Source organism: Pezoporus occidentalis, unplaced genomic scaffold (assembly GCF_034315485.1).
Source record: "Pezoporus occidentalis ecotype Australia unplaced genomic scaffold, CSIRO_AGI_Poc_V1 ctg104, whole genome shotgun sequence".
Classification (NCBI taxonomy): domain Eukaryota; kingdom Metazoa; phylum Chordata; class Aves; order Psittaciformes; family Psittacidae; genus Pezoporus; species Pezoporus occidentalis.
In genome coordinates, this window is record NW_026912822.1 from 2104800 (window position 1) to 2129708 (window position 24909).

Below are 24909 nucleotides of genomic sequence, written 5' to 3' on the forward strand. Positions count from 1 at the left end.
TAACTGTCAGTATGTGAGTTAGGGCTTTCCAGCTGTGTAGGCAAACTTGCAATAAACTGTTGAGTCTCAGGACCTGAATCTAAATGGATCTTGAAGTTTGTTGTAGTTCTCTAACAGTGGGAGTGATGACACCCAAAACAGTTAATAGAAAAAAGCAGATTTGCCATCCTTTGGGATTTTTCAGGGTAGAATGAGTAGCTTTCTGAAAGGCATGCTTTAGCACAGCTTTGAGGAAAAGTCCCCCAGCATGTTTGTAAGGAAGTTGGTTTAGATGATCAGAGCTGTCTGTGGCACCAAAGAGATAGTGAACTCTACCTTTGGCAGTTCAGCTGCTTAGCCAACCCCTGCTGCAAATACTATTAAGGCTAGAAATGTGTTTTCTTTTTCCTGCTTTGGCATTCTATCACTGAGATAAAGCTTGTTGTGCCCCGTGGGGTTATCAGTGCACAGAAGCTCTGGCTCGATACCTCCTGAAATTGTACAGGGAAATTCCTTTTTGGTGCACTACCATGGACTTCTCTCAAGAAGATGTCGAGTGTAAGACAAGCTCATAAATAAAATCACATGCCCTTTCTTGCCTGGAGCAACCAAATGAAAGCCCAGGCTGAGTGGGCGATCTAAGTCGAAGTTCAGTCTTTGTTTTTGACTAGGAGGAACATGAAGTGCATCGTTAACCCCTGCACATCTCTGTTCCCTTTGACCCGAAAGTTAACGTTTACAAAGTGAAAATCCATTGCTAGATTTGGGTTAAAGATTTATTAAAGGGCAAAGGGGCCAAATAGCTTTGAAGGCTAGGGCTGCAGTCAGGGGTTTTATCTTGCTGTCTGATGTCAGCCTCTCTTCCTGAGGCTTGTTTGGCTGTGGGCGTGATGGGCTGTCCTGCCCTTGCTAAATAAAAGGTCAGATGATGAAATTCAAGGCTTGTGCAAAATTAGCATCCTCTTTAGCTGCTGCATCAGGTGGGGAAGGACACAATAGGGCAAGGTGACTAAATCTTCTCACTCCTAGAAGTGGTTCTTCTAGCCTGAAGGCAGAAGCATCACAGCAAGGTACACAGATGGCTTCTCTAGCCTCTGTTCATGCAGCATCTGCTTTTTGGTGACAAGGAGTATGTGCTCTCTGCTGCAGGGAACTCTTATAATCTTTCCTGCACAAATAAATGCTAATAATTAACCTGTCTGGCATCTGCTGCGGAATGCTCCCAGAAAAATGACACAGACATATTTCATAAGAGCCATTCTGCAAGAAAGTAGATGTTATTTAAAAGATACCTTATTTTTTTTTGCCACAAAGCTGTCAGCAGTGATAAAAAAGTATAAATATTATTGCTTTATTTTCTCATCTTACGAGATTAAATCCCCTGATCTGTTAGTAGTACACTAACAGATCAACAGACAGCTGCTCTAGAGAGCTCCTGGCCTGTTTGGAAGTGTGTAAAGGGTTAAAAAAGAGAAGAAATGCAAGTTGAGGAAGCTAAGATTATGGAGACAGGTCTGAATGAATATATTAATAAATATGTAAATATATTAATGCATTCTAGCTGTATGAACATAGGCAGGAGCAGAGGTTGGTCCTTTGCTGTCCATCCTTGTGAAAAGGAATGGGCCATTGCAACAGTGGGTCCACAGCCACATCGGAAAGGATCTGTCTCGGTTGCTTCTTGCATGCATTGTTCCCAGGGTGCAGGAGCTTTACTTTTGGAACTGGCCAGCCACTCACTACGAGAAATGGTGGTGAGCTGTGATCCAGTGATTGTACTCATCATAGCAGCACTGGCACACTGCAGTCCATGCTGGGAAGCACTGCTCTGAGCATTGAGTAGAAATTTATGAAGGTGTCAGCCCTGCTCTGGAAAGTCTATACCAAATAGGGACAGGGAAGAAACTACAGTCTTGTCTCTGCCACGTGGCATGAAATACACATTGCATAGGAAAATGCTAATGGAGAACATAGGGAAGCAAAGGGACTTGCTGTCCCATGACTCTCCTTCCTTTTTCTCCCAGTGAAAATTCACTACCTGAACTTGCAAATGATACAGCAGGAAACAAAAGGCTTCTTAATGCACATGCTGTGAATTTTGAGTCTCTGTCTACTGGATCAAATACAAGTTAAATCATCTTCTATCTGAAAGGCTTTTTCCATTCCCCTCCTCATCTTTCATTCACCCCTGAGATGTTGAACACCAGCTGTTAAACTTTCAAGCAAGCCCCTTGGTACTTTCTCTTACTGTGCCTCTGACTTAGATGAGCTCCTTGCACCTCTCCATCATGATGCCTAAGAGAACAGTTCACGTCTAATAAGCTGCTGGTATGCAGGTACCATACAGTAGCATATACGTCATGTGGTAGCAAATACTGTTGCGTTGATGGCTAACGCTTTTTTATCTGTCTTTTGGGCCTTGTTATGTATTTCAGCTGGAATCTCCTTGGAGTAAAGGCTATGCACAGCATGCACTAGACAGATGTCATAAATCCAGAAAGGTAGCTGAGAAGACACCGAGCACTTCTAATGCTCATTCTTCCATGCTTAATTCATTGTGTTTATGAATCATGTTTATGTGATAACAATTCATTGTGTTTCTGAGTCATATTTATCTGATAACAAAGGCTGTTGCTAAAATATTAATGAAGTACATCTATACTTAATGTTTCAGGAGATCTATATTTAAGAGCTGCTGCCACTAACTATAAAGAGCTTGTTTAAGCTAAATCACAGAACCACTGAGGTTAGAAGTGACTCTAGAGATCACATAGTCCAACTCCCCAAGCAGGGTCAGCTGGAGCAGGCTGCCCAGCACCATGTCCGGTTGTGTTTTGATCATCTGCACAGCTAGAGAATACACAACTTTTCACATTTGTGGTTTGCAAAACTGGATTCAAGCCTATAAATCCTCACTGTCAAAAAATAAGCGAGATGAACTCTTTACTCTGAAGTATTGTCTGGTAGGGAAGGAGTTTCAAGGGTAGGTGGCAGGTGCCAGGTACTCTATTTCTTTGGCAATGACAAACGATACTTGCATCCTCTGCCTTGAGCTGGAGAATCCCTCACTGCCTATGTGGGGTTTTTTTATGGCAAAGCTGAAAGAGGCCACGGTATAGAGAGAGCCTTCCTGGGCAAATGGGAAAATAAGGGACACCTAAAGACTTTTAACTTGGAGATTACCCAGCCTATGTTCTTCTAGCGCCTCACCTAAGGGGGTCCAGGTCTGTGGTTCAGAACTTTCAGATACTGCTGTAATAAACCGATGGAAATTCCCAGTTATCCTTATCCTCAGCCCACCCACATTGCAATGGAGCTAAATATTCTCTGTTTCAGAGCAAACATTACCCAATATTGTACAGCCAGGTTAACTGAGTCTGTTCCTGGTGACTGTGCAATAAAACCATTAGCGTCATGAAAACAGAAGAGCCCAGCTCAGCCCCTGTACTGTCCCTGAGCTGAGAGAGTCAAGGTGGCTCTCAAGCAGGCAGAAAGTCCCAGCAGAGGTTAGGAAAGGACAGGACTTACTTTAGGTCTTCTCTCCACAACACTCTTAGTAGTTGATTGTGAGGCACCAACTCCAGCCCCTGTCACCAGTAAGTCTTGCTACTTTCCAGCCAAGTCTTCAGCTGCAGCTGTCTCCATTTCTGAGTAATGCTCTGGCTCACTGTGTCTCCAGGGCTGTATCTCTGCTTGCTTTGTTGACATTTGCTCAGTGTTTGCTATGAGCAAAACTGTGTGCAAAAATGATGACAGAACTGGCTCAAAACAGCAGTGTAGATAAGCAGACAAAGAAATGCAGAAGCAGGGGAGGTGGTGTGGCCTGCTAGGGCTCTGGTGCTCCTGCTCTAGGAAGACAAGCATTGGATGGGAAATGGAGATCCTATGTCTGGTCTGGGGGCTCCAAACATAGGAAACTGATCCAACAGGATCAACTGCAGCAGTGGCCCACCATGCTGGCCTGGGGCTGGAGCTCACAGTTCTGTGAGGGACGGGGCTTGATTCAGCCTGGGAAGAGACGGCTTTGGGGGAACCAGGCAGCACCTTCCAATAACTCTGGAGAGGTTGCCAAGTAGATGAAGCGTGGCTCTTCAGAGCAGTGCTTGGTAGGAGGATGAGAGACAACTGCCATCAGCTGAAACTAGGGAAGCTCAAGCTCTATGTAAGGAAAAGCTTTTCAACCGTGAGGGCAATCAAACAGTGGATCCAGCTGTCCAGTGAGGCCATTCTGTCTCCATCCTTGGAAGTTTGTAAGAACAGGTTAGATACAATTCTGAGCAGCCTGGTCTGACCTCAGAGCTGACCCTGCTTTAAGCTGAAAGTTGGGCTAGTGCCCTTCTGAAGTACTTTCTGATGTGAATTATCTTTTGACCCTGTGATCCTAAGACCAGAGGGGACATGCAAGGAAAGCTAGCTCTTGCTCCCCGTCTCCATAACCAATGTCTCTCCATACACCCCATCTCCTCCCTTGCAGCAGCCAACCTATTTTGCCAGACCTTAAAAGGTGGCAGCTCTTGGTGGCTCTATCACATTGCTCAGGGTGATGTGGGGAGGTGCCAGCTTTTAGAGAAGACAAAACCATTAAGACCTGTCCCTCTCACAGCCCAAGCTCTCGCTGGCTCTGGTGGAGCCACGCAAGCTGGTAACTGCTGTGGGGAGGGAAGGCTTCCAGGATGCTCTAGGAGAGCAGGAGGCATTAACTCCAGGGTCATGTTGGAATCTCCTCTGTGTGCCTCCTAGAGCAGGGCTTACAGTAGAGCAGGTTACAGAAACAGGGAAAAATACTGCTGCTTTTTTTTTGGGGGGGGGTGGGGGGGGTGGAGATGAGAATTCAAAGTGAAAACATCAAATCAATTGATCTTTTCCCCTGCGCCTTCTGGAAAGGCAGAGCTACTTTCATTTGTATTCCGTGGGTAAATGCTGCTGCTCCTTCCTCAGCAACAGCTTCCTGGAAAAATATGAGTATTTCAGCATCTATAAAGCCCCCCTTCACTACCTCCAATCACAGGAATACAAAATCCTCCCCTACTTTGGGCTTCAAAATGCTGTTTAATATTGCCACAGTAGCTCACAAATATCACTACCTCCACCAGGATGGGACTGGGATCCTTTCTATTCCCCAATGTAACATGGCACAGAAGCATAATGGAAACCCCCATTTGTTACACCTTCAGAGGGCTGTGTATGAGAACCCTTTAAGGAGGTTATCATAAACAGGGAGAGAGGTATAATTTATGAAGGAAGCTTATAAAACAGTTGCAAAAAATGGATTTTCTTTGTTCTTAAACAGCTTGTTATTCCCTCCCCCCCCACCATGTGTGAGAACTACAACCCCATCTAAAGAGGAAAAGGAGCTGTGAGGGAGCCCTGTACCCCTCTCCCCCTGTTTATTATCTTCAAATCGACCCTGGGGTTGTTTCTGTGGAGTAGGGCTGGCGTTTGGTTAAACACAGACTGGGCTGAGCAAACAGCTTAAAAACTCCCTTGGACTTTCACTTCCAGCACTGTCAGCCTGCCACTGGCCCGTCTCACTTCACCAGCTGGAAGCTTTGGCAGCCAACTTGACCAGATAGCTGCTTGGGTTTGTGTCTGCTCCAAGAAGAGGAGGACCAGGAGAAGGATGACAGGCTTGCAGGTAAGGGGTCAGGCACGCACAGCCCACCGGTGCTGACTGTGAACACCCCTTCCTTCTCTGCTGACACTGGTGCTTTGGTGTCTCTGTCATTTTAACGTGCCCCTCGTCTGTGTTTCAGAGTGTGTGTTTTTAAAGTTCACTTGGGATAAAGGATTTTGCTGCATTTTGTCTACCAACAGGCTTGCTTTTCCTTTTCTTTGGAAATCATCCTTGGTTAGGCTGTACAGGCACAGGACCTCTTTGTTGTGGGGTTTGTCCTGCACACACCCTCTGCACACACCCCTTCTCCCCACCTCGGCTGCCAGGAGGTGTTTCCCCCATCAGCCTATGAAATGTGGCTGGCAGCATCTACCCAGGTGTTGCAACCCTGACCCCTCCTCCTGGCAGCCAGGGCAGGAGCAGTTCCATTCCAGGGCAGCTCCATCACAGGGCACACTGGCACAGCGGGGCTCCGGCCGTGCCCTCTGCTCTGAGTCCCAGCACGGAAGCTGATGGGAGCTTTCCCTGCTGTCCTTTGGCAGAGCATGGGGGAGTTTAGGGAAAAGGCCAGGATGTGGTAGGTTTATGGCTCATGTGAAGGAACATGAGACCCACATTCCCAAGCCTCATCAGCACCTCGCAGTTGTTTTGGGGCTGTCGGGGTACATGGGTAATGTTGCAGCAGGCAGGAGTGGCAAGGGCTCACGGTGGTTCTCAGCAGCTTGTGCAGGGCCATCGTGTTTCTCCCCAGGCTTTGGGATTGTTGTTGTTACTAATCCTCTTTCTAGCTCTGGATATCCTTGCTTCTGTCCCACTCCAGATGAGTGGCCAACTGGTTTCTGTCATGGCCGTGACAGCATCTTTCCTATCCATCTTCAACTCACTGCTAGCAGGCCCTACCGCCTTGCTGGCTGATGTGACTGTGGCTCAGGTTGAGTGTGGGTCTTCTTCCCAGAGCTAGCCATGGGAACAGGTTGCTCTGCCAGCACCTCCTCTCCTCTCCATTACATACATCTGTACCCTGTCACCACCTCTCCCCACCCCATCTTCTCTTGGCATCTTTTCTTCAAAGCCATTGTTTCACCCTTCTTCTCTCCTCCTCCTGGCTTCTGTCCCTCTCGTGCCTCCTCCACTGTATGTGCTGACTCACCCTGGAGCTGGGCAGGTCCTTTCAGGAAGGATCTGGCTCTGGACTATACCCAGCACATTTGAAGCAGAGGGTTGGTGTGATGGTGGAGGGATGGCAGCTCCTGCAGGGGATACTGGTCCTGTGGCACTGGGGCAGCACCAGTGCAGAGCTCTGTTTTGGGTGCTTTGATTTTACCTGACAAGGAGGCTGTGGAGCTCTGCACAGAGGGTGAAGGACCTGCTGTGCTCATGGCCCTATTTCTATGGGTTAGTGTTAGATGCTTCGGTGTTGACTGGACTGAGCTGATACAAGGTGCCATGTGTTTTGTCTAGAGATGAATGCTGTTTTCCTGTGTTCTGTAGCAGGAGCTGATAGAGAAATGTATTATGCAGTGTTTGAAGAAGGGCCTTAATTATTTTGCAGTTTGTGTGCTCAGACTTCAAATGTGTTTTCCCCATACCTGCTGTCTAATCCTGTAAACAAAAGGTTATGGTTTATAGGTCAGAGCGTGACACCCATTGCTTTGAGTCGTGGTTATTCCAATCAATGAGCTTTGCTGAATTTTTTACGCTGTGCTGGGCTTTTATCTCTCCCGTTTTATTGGAAAACTACAAAACAAGAAACAAAGTGGAGGCAGATGAATTCCTAACATCCTCTTTGCATAAAAAGCTACAGGATCTCCAACAAAATAACAACAGTAATTGACAGCAGAACTGAAAATGAAAGATCAGAGAGAACTTTGAGTTTTATAGAGAAGCCACCTGCCCAGCTATCAGATTAGTGCCCCAAACCTACTCAATCTGGCTATCATAGAACCATAGAATGGTTTGGGTTTGGGTTGGAAAGGACCTTAAGACTATCCAGTTCCAACCCCCTGCCATGGGCAGGGACACCTTCCACTAGACCACATCATCCAAGGCTCTGTCCAACCTGGCCAGGGATGGAGCATTTACCACTTTTTTGGGCAACCTGTGCCAGGGCTTCACTGCCTTCACAGTAATGGACTTCCTCCTTGTATCTAACCTGAGCATCCCTTGTTTTGGTTTGAGCCCATCACCCCTTGTCCTATCACTACAGTCCGTCTAGATACTTAGAACATGGCTAGGAATTACGGAGACCCAGCAGACTTCTAGAGGGGGGTGACTTTGGACTAAAAAGAGTGATGTAGAGCTGTTGGAGCAAGTCCAAAGGAGGCCACAGAGATGCTTCAAGGGCTGGAGCAGCTCTGCTCTGGAGCCAGGCTGAGAGAGCTGGGTTTGTTCAGCCTGGAGAAGAGAAGGCTTCTTAAGGGGAGACCTTAGTGACTCAGTCACCTCCAGTTACTAAAGGGGCTGCAGGAAACGTGGAGAGGGGCTTTGGACAAGGGCCTGAAGGGACAGGACAAGGGAGAATGGCTTTAACCTGCCAGAGGGGAGATTGAGATGAGCTCTTAGGCAGAAGCTCTTCCCTGTGAGGGTGCTGAGGTGCTGACACAGGGTGCCCAGAGAAGCTGTGGGTGCCCCATCCCTGGCAGTGTTCAAGGCCAGGGAGGACGGGGCTTGGAGCAACCTGGTCTAGTGGGAGGTGTCCCTGCCTGTGGCAGGGGGTTGGAACTGGAGGAGCTTTGAGGTCCCTTTTACCCCAAACCATTCTGTGATTCTATGAAAAACACAGTGCTGTTTCACAGAGAAGGGTTTCTTTCATCCTTCCAGATTTGTTTAGCCCAGGAAGGATGCTCTGGTGTGGATGCTGAGCGACCAGAGAGGGGTCAGTTCCCCTGGCTTGGGTAACCCTGTGCAATGCAAACTGAGAGGTGGGAGGTGGGCTTAGAGAGTCAGCCGGGAGATGGGCTGTGGTGCTCCTGGCCCCTTGCTGCTCGCGACCGACCTGCACCAGCACGACACCTCCGTGGTGTTCTAGAGCCCTGCAGCACATACACCTCCGATGCACTCGGGGCTAGTGTGGCGCAGCCATTTTTGGCAGCCCAAAGTACTGTTTGACACTGACCCCTAAAGGCATGGAAGGGAGACGAACCTCTCTGAGGTCTGCCACAGGCAACGGCAGAAGAAAACGAGTGAATGAGAAAAGCTACATGGAAGATGCAGGCAAAGTCTTGGAGCCATGCTCGGGGTGATATCTACCACTGTCAGGACAGTCTCTGTCCCCCGCAGCTGCATTCCTGCCAATACCATATTCCAGCCCTCCTTGCAGTTACTTGAGGATTATTCTTTTCTTGGCAAGGAAGATTTGATGTGACCCAGCAATAATGCAGCTGCTTCGGCTCCTGCTCTCAGGGCAGGGTGATGCCGCCTTCTCCCAAACACTGTGTCTTCCCCCTGCCCCAGCCTCCTGCGTCCCTGGGCAGTGACCAGTGGCTCTGCAGCCCACAGGGGTGCACAGCCAGGGAAGGCAGCATCTCTCCATCCAGCCCAGTGGGAAGCTGCCTGCATCTCTGCACTTGGAGCCAGCCAGCCCGTGCGGGGTTGGGTGAGGTGCTGTGCAACACCAGCATGGGCAGGGAGCATCTCCTGGCACAGACGCTTGCTGCTGAGTTGGTTTTCCATCCTTCCCAGGCCCAGGAGCAGGAGTGAAGGGGACTGGGGAATGTGGATAGGGAGGTCAGCTCTGCAGGGCACCCACTCTCGAGCCTGAGGATGGATTTCTCACAGCAAAATCCCTGTGCTAGAGGCTGCACACTGGTTACTGGGTACACAACCCACTGAAGAACCACACACCCTCCCCTCCCAGCTCTCCACCGGCTTTAAGTCCAGCATTTTCCAGGTGATGCTCAGCAAAGGAGCCTGTGTGTTGCATTAACCCTCTCCTTGCTGCTCTAATGGCAGAGCCTGCAGGGCCTTGCTGGCTGTCCCTCAATAAAATCACCATGCCCCCCTTCCTCCTCCTCCTCTTTCCTCTTTTCAGCAAGGCAAATGCTCCCACCACCTTTACTTTGTTGGATGCAGTGCGGAGGTCTCAGTTAATCCTGGAACTGCTGCAGTCCCATCAGATATTGCTGCATTTCCGTTTAAAAGAGGGGAGGGAAAAAAAAAAGCTAAAGAAATGCTCCGGTACAATACATTTGCCAAGGCTGCTTAGGTGACCTGCTGCTTTGCATATCAATATGCTTGTTGCAGAGCCCACTGGAGAGCAGAGTCCTGCCAATGTAGAGTTGTTTGTAAGAAGGAGAGAAATATGCTCCCTGAACCAATGGAAACAGAGATGTTTTTAGGTCCAGGCTGAGCAGGGCTTCCAGCCAGCCCACCTCCCCCTGGGAATGGGCTGGAAATGCCTGAGGAAAGCACAGGGGTTTCTCAGGAGGTTTCAGGTTTGCTCTGCACAGGGTGGTTTCTAGGGGGGCTGCAAATTGCACGAGGCTGAGAGACCCTGGAGGAAGTAATCCAGGCGCTATCGTAATGTAATGAACCCAGTACAGGGGCTTTGTCACCCCATCTCCCCTCCCGGGCTGTCACTCTGCATCTGCAGCTGATTCAGGGTTTCTCGGTGCTGGAGCTGCTGAGGTGCAGCAGCATCGCAGTGCCGCAGCCACTCCATCACACAGAGCGTGTGTGTCAGCGAGGGCTGGGATGCCAGGGCTCTGCTATCCCAGCGGTGCTGTGTGAAGGCAGACCCACAACCCGGCTGCTCTTGCAGCTGATAGTGAGGAGCAGTTATTTACATGGAGCTGAACTACTGATTGCTGCCAAAACGTCTCTGCATGCACACACAGTTCAACAGAGTTGCTTCATGCCTTTCTATAGTGTCTGAGGGGACTGTGTTTACATTTCTGTCAGGGCAAAGCTAAGGTCTCTGCTGTATCTGCTTCCCTGTGTATCTCAGGTGTATTATGGGGCTTTTCTCAGTGCTGCAGAGCTGGGAGCTGCATCCTCCAGGGTCCTGTGGCTTTTAGCCACGCTCAGACCCTGGCAGCTGTAGCAGGGCAGGCATGGGAGGGCATGCAGGTCTGTTCCATCCATGGGTCTCTCAGAATACATCACCTAGAAAACCAGATTAGCACCTGGTAATAGATTAATTCTTGCTTAGTACCATGGTGAACAGTTCATACCCAACTGGGCAATACTTGTTTAGGGCAAATCAGTGACACAGTTCAAGTCTCAGCTGAGTTTCCCTTCCTTCCTCATCCCAACTGTGTCCTGACTTCTTTATCAATGGTCATGGGGATGTACTGCAAAAACCCAATAACCAAACAGGTCCCAGTTTCAATCCCTGAGCATCTGAGGACTCAGTGCATGAATTTGCAAGTCAGTCTGCAGATTTGGGAACATCCATGATTCAAGCAAAGTCAGATTTAGCTTGCATGCTGCTAGCACGCCTCCATAGTGTTGGTATTGGTGTTGCAGTTCTTCCTATACCTCACCCTGTTGTTCTTGAGTCTCACTGTAATGTGATATTTGGCTTATTTCTCAAGTGCCTTCATGCCGCAGAGTGTGGTCAAAATAGACATGCAGATTTAGCAGGAGATCAAATCCTGACTGTGCTTCTCACTCCACCACGTGGTAAGCTCATGAAGCAAACCCACGAGCTATGAAATCGGTCTGGAGCAGTACACAAGTAGATCACTTGAGAAAGCCTTAATGCACACAAAGAGCCTGGGAAGTGCCTGGGGAGGCAACGGATGGTTGTTTGGAGAGGGGTTGCTCGTGTTCTCAAAGTGCTGATGGGCTGTGTGCTTTATTTTACAGTACATGTCAGGATTTGGAAATGAGCATGTTTCTGAGGATCCACGCTGTCCAGGAGCCCTACCGGAGGGACAGGTACTGAGGGGTTTTAAAGTGCTTTATGGGAATGACATGGAATTGAGTGAAAATCTGTTCCCTGGGTATCTTTGCATCTTAACATGTTTCCTTTCTCTCTGCTACCCCAAAGTCTCCAGGAACCTTCTTCATTATGGAATAATAAGATGATGGCAAAGATCAGAATTAAAGATTCCCGTTCATCTGTTCTATTTCTAAGTTACTCATGAGCTTCCAAGTCTCAACCTTGGGGGTTAAGACTTGCCTCAATTGCCTCAACAGCAGGTTTCTTTCCAAAAGGAGCCTGCAACACAAGTGGCTTGGCCACACCAAGAAGGAAGCCATTGGCTCTGGAATAGACCGGAGCAAAAGGTTGAAGGCTGGCAGAAAGACACACTCCTGCAGGAGAGGCAGCTGTAGGAACTGGGTTCAATGGAACTGGCTTATGAGCCTTTGGCAGGAGAGCAGCTTCTTTGTAGGGAGAGGACATCAATGCCTATAGCAGTAAACATTCATTCTTAAAAGAAACTTCTGAACATGGTGAAAATAACTTACATGGGGTTGTTCTGTTTTAAAGAGAGGAATCACAATCGCTGTGATGCCAGCCAATCTGCAGAGGCAAGAATGAAACCCTGAAGAGTGAAAGCTCTGCCATCTATCTCCTTTGTGCTGGTCTCCTTTACACCAGCACATGTTGTGAGGCTGACTGCGCCTTCCCTTGGATCTCTTGCAGTCCCCTGGACTTGAATGGCAGCATTTTATGCTCAGTCATAGACATCCCTTGATGCTCTCTTTACCCTCTGTGCAGAGAGACCAGTGGAATTAAGGTCAAACAGGGAGCTGCACCCTTCATGAATTTTCAGGATCCCTCCAGTTCTGATGTTTTACACGCTGTGTGCCAGTGGGGGTAGTGGCACACAACACAAGGACACATTAAATGTGTATGTATGTCCTCTAGGCCTGCACTGCAGCCTGCAGCGTGCCCACAAGAAAGGCGAACCACTGTGCCAGATCAGACGGATGGCTCAGCAGTGCAGTGGCTTGATTCTGAGACTGGCTGTAGCAGATGGGGGGAGAAAAAAGTGAGAAAGAAGCACCTCAAATGTGGGAGATCAATAGCAGTGGCTGCTGCTCGGAACAGGCCGTGGGCTGTGTTGGATGCGATGGCCCAGAGCAGCAGGAGGAGGTGCTCTGGCCTCTGTGCCAGAAGAGTGAATAGAACAACCTGAAAAGGAGTTACAACAAAAAGCATCTCCAGTCCTAGGGGTGGATCCTTTCTCCTCTGCAGTGTTTGTAAGACTGGCATCTGCAGTACTGCTGCCTAAGATCAAATAAACAAGGGCTATTGATCCCCCTGCTTCACTGTATACCCATGCCAGAGAGATGGACTTTGAGGGCTGCAAGCTACATGGGTTATGAGAGCCTTACCTGTTCCTTCTTCCCACTGGTCTGCGCAGTGTGGATGGCTGGCATTCCCTAAGGACAGCTGATCCCCACAGCCGCAGCAGGATGACAGGATACTAAACTAGACCTTGCAGGGGGGACTCGGAATAGCAAATGGTGTATGACTGTCCCACCAGGGTACTTCCTGCAGTTCTTGGATGCCTTTGCTTCTTGCTGATCTCAAACAAATAGATGCTGGCCTACTTAGATCAAAATACTTGGTTTCTGTTCTCTGTAAAGGAGGAATCTGCCCTTCAGTTACAAACACACAAGGGCTGCTAAACTTGTGCTGGTCGTACCCACGGCTCTGCAAAGGGGAAAGTGCCCACTTTGTACTCCAGTGCAGAAGCCCTGTGGCAAAGCAAAGGCTCCCAGGAAGGTCACTCCTGCTCTTGGGCAACAACGCTGCCAGGAGGAAGCAGCACACCACCGAAATGCCTTCTGTGAGCACCCATTTCCCTGGGAAGAGGGAAGGAGGAGACGGAGGTGTTTAGTGCACAGGAGAGGAGAAACAAAGGTGCAGCTGCTGTATGTCTTTATCAGCCCTTTGGAAAGCCAGCCAGACACTGATGCTGTGGGTCAATCCCTCTGCACACTTGGGTCTCAAAAACATTTGTGCATAACAACAGTCTGCTTTGCAGTCTGTAAGTGTTGGGAATAATCCCCTTTTCCCTGGTGTTTTGATTGACAGCCCTACTGAGCACAACCCCTTGCAGCTTGCTCCAGCAGCAGGTGTGTTGCCTCAATGCCTGTGCCAACTCCTTAGGGCACCTGTGTGTCCTCTTGCTTGTGGGAATTGGATGTGGGGTCTGTCTGACACCCGTGGGGCACCCAGCCTCATAGGAGCAGGAAGACACAACTACCAGGGCCGATGCATAGATTCAGGAGCACGGCTCATCCCATGGGATCAGGGTGCTGGGCGCCTGCCAGGGTGCTCTTCCAGGGGTTCCAGAACTAAATCCCTTGCTGCTCCTTCTCACTTCTTGTTTTCCCTTCTGCTTCCATTCAGAATAACCCACAGGTCTGCCCGTATGGCCTGTACGCGGAGCAGCTCTCAGGCTCTGCCTTCACCTGCCCCCGGCCCACCAACAAGAGAAGGTACCGTGACCCCTGGCCGTGGGTGGGTGACATGGGGTGCTGGGGTGAGAGTCGGGGAGCCATGGGGTGGCTGCAGCTCTGCCACCAGCGAGCCAGGCGGGTGAAGAGCCTCCTCTGTGCATGAGGAGAGAGGCAAGGGCAGAAACCCACTGGGGAGCGAGAGGAGCAGCTATGGGAGGGTAATGGGTTACGACAGTGCTGAGCAAGGGGGGATCGGGATGGGAAAGAAACTGGTTTTATGAGCGAGGCGAAGAAGGGGAGGGGATGCTCACGGGGACCAGATGGTCCTGAGCGGGGTGTGAGTGCTGTGCAAAAAAACCTCAGGGTCTCAGCCCTGCTGCTGATGGGAATATATCACCTCTATGCCTGGCACTGGTACACACCTAATGGAGAGTATCAAAACCAAGCCTCTGAGCAGGACTTGTTCCTCCTCCTAAAGGATGCTCCTATGCACTAGGACTGGTGAGGCGCTAGCTCAGACTGTACCTTGTTTTGGGTCTGACCAGGGCCTCAGGCCAGTGCCAGGCACCCAGCATACTGCTTACCACCCCATGCTCCCAGCGATTCTAGGGCCAGCTTGTTCCAGCTGGCAGCAAACATCCCAGAACTCTATTCTGGTCATCATGCTCTGTGTCCTGATCATCACGTTCTGTATCCTGGTCATCATGCTCTGGCCATGACCAGATTGCAGAGGAGGGGTTTCTCATTTTGCTTCTCCTGCAGCAGCTTTTCCCTCTCATCCGTTGTTGGTTCGAATGAAAGGCAAATGCATCATCTGAGCTGCCAGCAGAGCTCTGCTCTCCAGGCTGGTGCCAGCTTGTGGTGTGTGTGGGAAAGGGATGAATCATTGTTTGCTGCACGAAGATGTCCTTGATGGAAATTTTCCAGCTCTCAAGGGAGAGCTCCCTCCTCCCTTCTCCCACCTACCCAAACTGCAGCCACCTCTGGTAACACATCAAAGGCACTGGCAGCCCTGCCTAGCTCAGGTTTGCCTGATTACCTTACCTCTGCTGTCCTGCCTAACTAAAAGCTCAGCTTCAGGCTTGGCTGCACCTGTGCATGGTATGCAGGGGCTGCAGCCATAGATACAGGAGGCAGCAAGGGAGGAGAGTGATGGTCCAGGTGGTGCTGGAGGCATGGGGGACCTCCTACAGCAGTAGGAAGCATCATCCCACATAAAGCCCACGTCAGATCCCCACTGATCTTCACTGCATGGGCTTGCTGGTGGTCCTAAGGGCATGGCCAGCCAGGCATAGGATGCTACTTTCAGTAACTCATCCAAATTCAAGCACTGGCTGTGAACTTCTGTCTCCTGAAAGCTCCTCTGCACTTCCAGTTAGACAGTATGCTCATCCCTGTCTTGCCTGAACTGCTTTGTAGCTGTGTTTAAATAGGCTTTTTTTACACCTCAGAGATTGCTGTATTTCAGCCACAGATAAAGCTGTATCTTTTATATATATATACACACATATGTGTTTCTGAATGTAAACATATGTAATTATATGTAAACACACATACAGTCATTTACGTACATATAACAGCACATACTTGTATTTAGAGCCTATAATAAAAAGCCATCCCTCTGGAAGTCTCTGGCTGTGAGCTGGTATTTGATATTTAATACACCTTTTGGTTCAGTTGCTACCAATGTAAATGTTATCCATGCCTTTAGGAGCTCAGTCAGCCAACAGCCACCCACAGGGTCTAACCTCTTCCTCAGGATAATCCAGATCTTTTCCTTCTTTGTAGCTGGCTGTATCGGATCCTGCCTTCAGTCTGCCACAAACCCTTCGAGCCTCTCGAGGAGGGACACTTGACACACAACTGGGATGAAGTCGAGCCTGACCCCAACCAGGTAACAGTGCTGAAAAGACCCCTGGTCCTGCCAGGGACAGTCAAATATTAAGCTAACGAGGGGTACAAAGGCACTGGGCTGCAAGAGGTCTGAGGAGAAATGTAGAGAGCTGGAGGTCCAGCCAACACAGGACCTGGGTCCCAAATGCCACCTGCCCCTCACCTATGGGTCATGCAAGGAAGAACAGTCCTCAATGCGATGCTTGTTGCTTCCCAGCCTGATGGATGGTTGTGCTGCCCCCCAGCAGTGTCACAAGGTTTGACCTGCGCTATCTAGCATCTCCCCTGGGGGCTCCTGTTGGCTGCCTCTCAGGCTGCTCTTTCCTTTTCAGTGTCCCCCATCAGAGGCTGACGGTGCTTCAGCCCGGCAGGCAGAGCAGCAGCATGTCTTTGCCATCCATCTCCTCCTTCCCTGCGCTTTTGGAGAGGCTGCTGGCTGCCAGCCCATTTCTCTCTGCAGCCCTCATGGGAAATCAGGATTCATTCTGGAGAGTCTCACAGAGACATGGCATTTGTCTTCCTCTGTTACAGCCTTGCCATAATCTTTAATCATGATTTCTTCCCTGCCAGCCCCAGAACGTTCGGCTTTGCTGATCTGACTCTCCTCCTGCTGTTCTCTCAACATCTCTGAGCCTCCTCTCGTGGTCACTGGTTTTTATCCCTCTCAGTTTTGCCCTTTGATACATAATCATTAGCTATTTTCCAGCCTCCCAGCAGCTTTGCCATTTGTCTACTTTCCCAGCTCTGCTGGAATACGTTTTCCAGCCATTAACTGAGGAGGGGAGACAGGCTCGTATTTACGTGCCTTTGGTGGTGCTCCATCCCATATGAAGCGCCAATGATTTCTGTTACCACTTCGTCCATCCCTGATGCCCTCATCTTTCACAGCCCTCATCTACAATTACAGTTATGTATGATTACAGTAACTCCAAGATACCTAGCTCTCTTGTAAGCTCAAACCACTTACATTTAGTACATCTTTTACCTAGGGGAACAGCAACAAAGCTCCTGCCCCCTCTCTCACTGCTTTCAATGGCAATCATCAAACTCAGAGGGGTTATTTCCTAGCAGTAAGTGGGAGTCAACTTCCTGCTTTCCTTCTCATCCTCTCTGAAGCAGAGCCAGAGACTGGGTTCAGTCTGTTGGACAAGATGGACTCTTTCCTGTGGTGCTTTGTGTTTCACCCAGCTCAGTTGAGGAGCTTTCCCGATCGTCATCCATCTAAAAGGATGGCCATATGGAGGTACCTTATGCAAAGCCCATTGAAGTCAACGGGAAAAAAATATCCTCTAACGCTGCCTGAAGACAATGGCAGAGTTATGAAAGGCACAGGGGACAAAAGAGGAAAGGGGGTGAAGGTGCTGAAAAAATAGAGGGTGGCAACCGTGCAAGAAATGGTGGAAGAGACGCGAGCTCTCCTGACTGGAACAGAGGTGACCGAGGGAAGCTGTGATTGAGAGGCAGGGAGGACATGAATAGCCATACCAAACGCCAAGTTTAAAAAATCAAATGCATCAGCTGTGGCTCTTCTTGTCAGAGGATGCAGTGATTGGACAAACCTCAGGGACACAAGGAGCCTGTCATGTAACAGGTGCTCTCACCAGTCTCTTGCATCACACAGCGGGGAAAGAACACCAAGAGCTTCCCCATTTTAAGCACCTGGCACTGGCTGGGGCTGCCTTTCTCAGACTTCTGGCTCAGGGCATTTGTTCTTCTCTTCTTGCACTGGTGAAACCCAAATGCGGCAGAAACATGCAGGATGATGGGCATGCAGGGCCAGGTAGTGGCTATGCAGTTTACAAGCATTTTGAAGGATAGGGGCCAGACACCATTTTCAGTTGCAACCAATGGGCTGGATGACAGATTTCCTGCATTCCTTATCCCACAGGAATGACAACTGTGGAGGTGTCCACAGGGACCAAAGTGAAAATGAAACTGTAATGCAGGAGCCGCATATACTTATAACTTTATCTGTAGGCTTACTGACATCTTCCGTATTCCTCAGTGAGAAAAGTTTCTTCTGTTTGGATAGTCTTTATACCTGACACCTATTTCCCTTCTTTTGCCCATTCTCCCTTCCTTTCTCTCCCCCCCAGCCTTCGGGGTCTTCTCTCTTTGTCCCTCCACATCCTTTCTGTCAGTATTTCTCAATGGTTTCTGTCAACTGCGTCCCAATTCCCAACCCTGAAGGCTTCTCCAAACACTCTTTAGAGGAACAGTTCACATCAAGATACCACCGCTGCCCTTCAGAGCTGCCACAAAGTGAATGGGAGCTGGGGAAGGTCCCACTGCTGCGAATGGAGCAAGCTCTAGAGCACCTTCTGGCCATGCTTTGCATTGGCTCAGGTTCATGTCTGGAAGATTGCCGTGGAAACCAAGGAGAAACATGCTTTAAAGAAGTCCAAAAGCAAAGCCCATGTTCAGCACTATCTCACTGACTCCTCTGGGAGCGTTTGGTGTCTCCATCCAGAATATGCAGCTTCTCCAGTTGCCTCTCTCCCTCTGCTCAGCACCCAGCAGTGTGACCCTGAGCAGGACCCAGCATGGAGCTACCCAGGTCTCCCAGGGAGGAAAACTTGCCTTGCCTGGCAGTGAATGGGATGAGGGGAGGAAGAGACAGGGGATGGATCCAACCCAGATGACCCAAGGCTGTGGTGGCGGGATGCCCTTGGGAAGCAGATGGCTTTGGAAAGCAGAGCGGAAAGGGACAAGTAGTAGGGCCAGGCCTGGGGTGCAGCTGATGCATTAGAGATGAGCCCCTGCTTCGCTCAGCTTTGCTGGCAGATGCACTCACTGGACGCAGTTCCCTGCTTCCTCTTGAGGCTGGCCCTTCAGGAGAGTCTGGATTTTGATTTGGGTTTGGAAACCCTCATGATGCTTGGGGGAATTCAGTATCTTTAGAATACCTTTCAAATTTAGCTCAAACTTCACATAGTTCACATGTTTTGGGAACAGCAGGCACAGACACAGGGTTGCACGAGCTTGGTTTTCTCACGGCAACAGCCCAAAAACATGTTAAGAACCATTAGGTCGGGTAAATTAAAGCAAGAAAATGTTCTTGATGCCCAGAGTCACAGGTACTTCCATCTGGGATCAAGAATCTTGATTCGGGGGTATATCTGGAACTGGCCACATCAACATCCTTCTAATTTGGGGTGTTTGGGTTGGTGTGCATTGAACTCACACCCCCAGAGAGGGTCTTTAGGCTGCAGCATCTTGTTCCCAAGAGTTGCAAAGACCCTTAATATGATCCTGAGCTTAACATGATAAATCCTTTTGACTCCTCCGGCACCTTCTGCCTGAGGATCTTGACAGGCTTTGCAAGAAATAATTGGTGCTGCTCACAGCTCCCACTCAGCAGGTAGAGATATTTCTGCTTCAGATGTGGGGAAAATGAGGTGGAGCAAACAGGAATGTTCCGCTCGGGTCATGGAGGGAGTGAATCACTCAGCACAGAGTGGAGCACAGGACCGTAACAATTTGGCTGTGGAAAGCTGGCTCATCTGAATTTCTTCGCTCTCAGTGGTGTTGTTGGTAATAGAGGAAGAGACAGGTTTAAAATAGGGTTTTCTTTTTAACCTTGGCACTACACACGCCTGCCAATTATTTTACAAGATTATGATTAAAAAGGAAGAAAAACTTCATAAGCCAAAAGAAACCTGTGAACCAAATGAAGCAAGGCAAAGAGGAAAGACAAAGCTACCTCAGCTCGCAGAGGGCAGGGAAGCAGGGGGAGGATGAGGTTCTGCTTCCTTGTGAATTGCCACCATTTGCATTATAACCACTGGCATCTCTTTCTTGCTTTTTGTTTGCTTCCATCTAGGTCCGATGGAAACCCTTTGAGATCCCAAAAGCCCTTCAGAATAAGCTGGACTTTGTGAACGTAAGTTCAGGGGGATAGGGCATGGGGGATCCTCCAGCCTTGCTCCTTTGGTGGGGTTGTGGGGCACATGGGATGCTCAGCACTGGGCTAACAGCACTGGTTTTGATACCACTGGGCTTGCAGAGCATCCATGGCAGGGGAGAGGATCCCAGATTCCAACCAGCTGGCAATGGACTTGATTTTCTTCATTGCCTTTCCAGGAACTCTCAACTAAAAAAGCCCCAGCCTCAGCTCTCCTAGTCTGTGAACTGGGACACACCAGCCTCCATGGATTTTTAAGAAACATTTAATATAGAATCACAGAATCATGAAGATTTGGGTTGGAAAGGACCTTAAGATCACCCAGTTCCTACCCCCTCCCATGGGCAGGGACACCTTCCATTAGACCAGGTTGCTTCAAGCCCCATCCAGACTTGCCTTGACCACTGCACAGCTTCTCTGGGCACCCTCTGCCAGCACTTCACCACCCTCACAGTAAAGAACTTACTCCCTATATATAACCTGAACTTCCCCTGTTTCCGTTTGAACCAATCATCCCTTGTCCTATCACTACAGTCCCTGATGATGAGTCCCTCTCCATCATCCTTGTAGCCCCCTTCAGACACTGGAAGCTACTCTGAGGTCTCCATTTTCAGCTTCTCTTCTCCAGGCTGAACAGCCCCAGTTTGTCTCTGTATGTGAGGTGCAAAACCAACATGTTTGGCAGAGGCCATACAAGGAAAGGCTGGTAGTGGTACGGGAAGCAGGGAGAGGGGGAGAGTCACAGCAGGGGATGAGGGGAGGAAAGGGGGCTGCCCCTGCCCTGCTGCCTGTGCTCACTCCTGATGGTTGGGTTTGCCCGTAGGGACTGCACACCCTGTGTGGTGCCGGCGAGCCCAGAGGACGCAATGGCATCGCCATCCATATCTTCGTCTGCAACACGTCTATGCTCAACAGGTCAGTGCCTGCTATGCTGGAGGGTGCTGTGCTGGAGTCCAGCTGCTCCTGGCGTCGCTGTCTCTATGTCCCTGTGTGCACAGGGAAGGTGCTCATGGTGGCCACAGCAGGTTCTGCTCCATGGCCAAGCACTGGGGGAGTGGGTGAGGAGCCACCAAGAGAAGGAGGAAGATGGGCATGGGAATGCAGCGAGGGGGGATGTGTTGCATCCAGGTGCTTTCATCCCAGAGCTGCTTCTCAGAGGTCAACATGACTCAGAGGCCTCTAGTGGGCATTGCTACCCCTGCAGTGGCTCCTGCAGGAAGTCAGCCAGGCACGTTAAACGTCCCTCCTCTGCACTGGCCAGTATATTGCATTCACTGACTTGCAGATAGCATTTCTGGTGCCAAAGGGAGACCTCTGCCATGTCAATATTCCAGCTGTGGTCATGGTGTGAGCAAGTGCCTGGGGCTTACGTCACCTTGACATTCCTGTTCTTCCTTTTTAGGTGCCTTTATAATTCGGATGGTGACTTCCTGATTGGTAACTACTTTGGCTTTTCCTTTCCCCCCACAAGGGTTTACCTGGGTTGCCACTTGCCTGGCATTTTGTTCTTCCAGAGCCCTGGGCCCTACAGCCGATGTTTGGAGGAGAGGGTTGGCTTTACCCTCATGCCATCCACATTGGGTGGTCTGGCACTAGCTGGGCTGCTGGGGAGGTTGCACTACTCCTGCTCAGCTCAGAGAGCACATCCCTGTGCCAGACCGCAACTTTGGCTCTGAGCAGTGACCCAGCTTCATTGGTGTGGTGCTCAGGGGTCATTTCCCAGTGCCTCCCAGGCTGGTATGAGGCACACCACAGGTGGAGGCTTTCTGGAAAACATCAACCTCAGGATTTCTGAACAGCTGATAGCTAGATGCCTTCATTGCTTCAGTCCAACAGTATCTGGCACGGCAGCTTAGCTTCCATGCTCTGCTAGCCTCAGGCAACCAGACTGCCACAGTGACTGCTGAGGTTGGCACATGAGGTGCGTACCTGCTGAAAAACATTCTGAGCAGTATCAGATATTTGCTTGTATCTTTCTTGACCAAGGGACAGAAATGCCTTCAGGTCATCAACAGAAACATTTCTCCCATCAAATAGCTATTAAATTGTTCTCACTCACCTCCTTCACTACCGTGAAGTAAAGATGCCAGGGCAGGTTTTGTAAATCTGCTAGTTTTCCAGCTCAAAATGTGAGCTCTCCTACACCAGACAAGTCACAGAAAAGAATGCAGATATTAGAGAAGCATTGCTTCTACCCTTGGGAAGCAGGGAGAATTAGTTATTCCCAAGCATCTCACACTGCTACAGTCATGACAAGGATGGGTACATGCACCGTTTTGAATAAGGATCATGAGACAGACAGGTATGGCCCCAAATGCATCAAATACCATTTATTTGGACTGTGGCACAAACACTATGTCAAGTGACCACGAAGTAATGGATGGTCCAACCTCACACATGTATGCTGTTACTTAGGGACCATGGGGCTGGTTTCAAAGCTCTCCCTCCAGTGTGGGCACCTCTGTTGCAAGGCTCTGCAAGGGAGAGGGAGCCCAGTCCTGCTGTGAAGCAGGGCCAGAAAGAGCCCATTGCTCTTCTGTTCAGCCTGGGTGCTCTGGAGGGGCAGAGAAGATGGCAATCACCATGTTGCTTTAGCTCTTCTGCCTGCATTTTGTTTCCACAGTGCCCCAGCAAGGGAAACTGCTCATCACAACCGAGTTTGGGAAGATGCTAGTGGAGCCCAATGAAATCTGTGTTATCCAGGTAAGGGCTGACTGCACCCTGTCTATAGCTCAGAGCCCGATGCTGGAGCAAGCCAGCTCCTGCATTCAGCCATTCATGGTTTATCACCAAAGTCCTGGGAGGATCCTAGTTATCTTCCTTTATTTTCCAGCAAGGAATGCGTTTCAGTGTGGAGGTTTTTGGAGAGACCAGAGGCTACATCCTGGAGGTGTATGGAGCACACTTTGAGCTGCCTGACCTGGGACCCATTGGTAACAATCTCCAGTCACAGCTGCAGTGGATTTCATAGGGACAGACATGAACTGCAGGCCCAAATCTGCCCTTTTATATCCTATGAAATGCATCCCCCCATGCACATGCTCCTTCACAAAGATGCTTTCCACCCATCAGAGCAAGCATCCCCTTCCAAAAAATGTGACAGCCCAGTTGTCTCAAGATTCCCCTGTCACTGAAGGGAACGCTTCTCTCCCACCCCTTTTTCCACTTTCTCTCTTCCCTTCTAGTCTGCAAGTCCCCATCTGCTAGCTCTGAACCTGTTCCTACCAAAAGAAACTCAAAGGCCATCATCACTGATGCCTCTCACTTGTAGATGAGGCATAAACTGGGGTGATAGCAAAGAATTTACTTGGTAAAAGGAAAGACAGATTTCAAAGGCAACAGATATTCTTAAAGCCCAGTTTTAGATGTAATCACATGTTTTTTTTTTCCCCCATCCCTGTTAATGGAGGCACCTTTGAGCTCAAGAGCCTAGAGCACGTTAGTGTCAGAAGCTGTTCCCCTTGGAGAACTAGAAATCAATAACATGAACTGCACAGCACTTGGATCAGCAACATGTTCACATCTCCATGTTGTGCTGCCAGGGGCAGATCTGTGTTCACTGAGCAGCTCCTCTGTGCAAGCTGCCTCCTGCTCTGTGCAATGTCCCATATCGCAGAGGCACAGCCTCTTGCTGCAGTGAAGATACCACGAGGGTGCTTGGCATCGAAGCCCCACCATCCCTGCTGTGATTTCTGGAGCTGCTCAGCTCAGCTTATTTACTTTCCTTATCAATTATCTCAGGGAAGGGAAGTGAAACTCCCCTTGTAAGAGGTAAAATACAAAACGGGTACCAATAGTTCTCCACTTTCAGAGCAGTGTTTTGGGATTGGTTGGTTTTCATTTTCGGTTGGGTTGTTTCTTTTCCCCAGCAGACTAGGCTTGTTTTACAGTTCTCAGTGAGAACTAAAAGACTGGCCATGCTTGAAGTAAACCACCTAGGTATTATCAGTCAGTAACAAGCTTGGCATGGCCCATCTGCATTCAGTGCGCCTTTGCAAACATCTCATGGCCATAGTGAAACTGAAGCCGGTCATTCTTGCAGTGGGGAACTGATCTGATTTGCAGCTGTTTGTTGGGATTTCTCCCATCTCTCCCGTATGACATGCTGGGCACATCTCTTTCCACGAGGAGCCTACAATGATTTTTCAGCAGCTTTTCTTTCAGCTAGATAAGATTACCTGTCTTTACCCACTTCCTACACTCTCTGCCTGCTTCACTTGATTATTGATAGCGCTGCCCCAGCCTGTTTGTAACAAGCTTTCCCATTAGCTAGTTTTCCAGACACTATTGGACTTTGGGGATTTGGGGCTTTAGTATTTTTTTGATTTTCAGAAGGCAGGAATCTATTCTAAAGTTTACTTTCTGGAGAAAAGAAAATGAATAGAACTTGCCTGTAAACCTTTTCAGGAGGTGGTAATTATAAGAGCTCCTCTTCTCACCACCTACCCACCTTTCCCTCAGAGACCAAGATCCTTTGTATTTCAGTCTTACTTTATTCTAACTTCACTTTTCACTTGGAAACTGACAGCTGGAGAAAAGCACTGGCTGTTAAACCTTAGCAGCAAGTAGTAATGTCTGCATTTTTATCCAAGAAATTCAAAACCACTTTGTAACAATAATACTAATGAGGTGAAGAAGAACACTTCAGCACCCATATGGTGCTTTGCACTTTGAAAACGCTCTCCTCACACTAACCAACCCCTCAGTGTGCCCAGAGTCTGTAGGTATATCACTAGCCCTTATATTATTACCCTTTCTGCAAGCATTTGGAAGTTTATTTGCCCCTCATGACATGACACATAAATTCTGCGTGGCTAATGGTCCAACCAGAAGGATGTCCAGGAACAGAGAGCAATTCACCTTCCATTTTTTGTAACAGAAACATAGAATGGTTTGGGTTGGAAAGGACCTTAAAGTTCATCCAGCTCCAACTCCCCCTGCCATGGGCAGGGACACCTTCCATTAGACCAGGTTGCTCCAAGCCCCTGTGTCCAACCTGGCCTTGGACACTGACAGGGATGGAGCAGCCACAGCTTCTCTGGACACGCTGTGCCAGCTCCTCAGCACTCTCACAGGGAAGAATTGCTTAATTTTTGCTTAACTCCTAGTTGTTACATGCCTTTAATTGAAGATGACATACTAATCTTGTTCAGAAGGC

The 24909-nt window shown here is 49.3% G+C and overlaps 1 protein-coding gene and 1 long non-coding RNA gene across 4 annotated transcripts in view; one reads left to right on the plus strand and one right to left on the minus strand.

The window, feature by feature from the left end:
- The window catches only part of HGD (homogentisate 1,2-dioxygenase), a 339522-nt gene that overhangs the window by 308210 nt on the left and 6403 nt on the right, over positions 1-24909 (plus strand). The window contains exons 2-10 of one of the 3 annotated variants that reach the window (XM_062618844.1): positions 5528-5614; positions 11402-11473; positions 13905-13993; positions 15743-15848; positions 19671-19730; positions 20575-20666; positions 21154-21188; positions 22375-22454; positions 22585-22684. In XM_062618844.1, the coding sequence (XP_062474828.1) occupies positions 5600-5614; positions 11402-11473; positions 13905-13993; positions 15743-15848; positions 19671-19730; positions 20575-20666; positions 21154-21188; positions 22375-22454; positions 22585-22684 (649 nt within the window). In that variant the 5' untranslated portion in view covers positions 5528-5599. Of the gene's footprint in view, positions 1-5481; positions 5615-11401; positions 11474-13904; positions 13994-15742; positions 15849-19670; positions 19731-20574; positions 20667-21153; positions 21189-22374; positions 22455-22584; positions 22685-24909 lie in introns of those variants that run through there. The other 2 variants (XM_062618834.1, XM_062618825.1) reach the window with 2 other exon arrangements.
- LOC134163798 (uncharacterized) lies at positions 742-3677 on the minus strand. Its single transcript, XR_009964857.1, has 2 exons — positions 3508-3677; positions 742-1147 (listed from the first exon to the last, which is right to left on the minus strand). It is a non-coding gene; the product is annotated as an uncharacterized LOC134163798 (long non-coding RNA).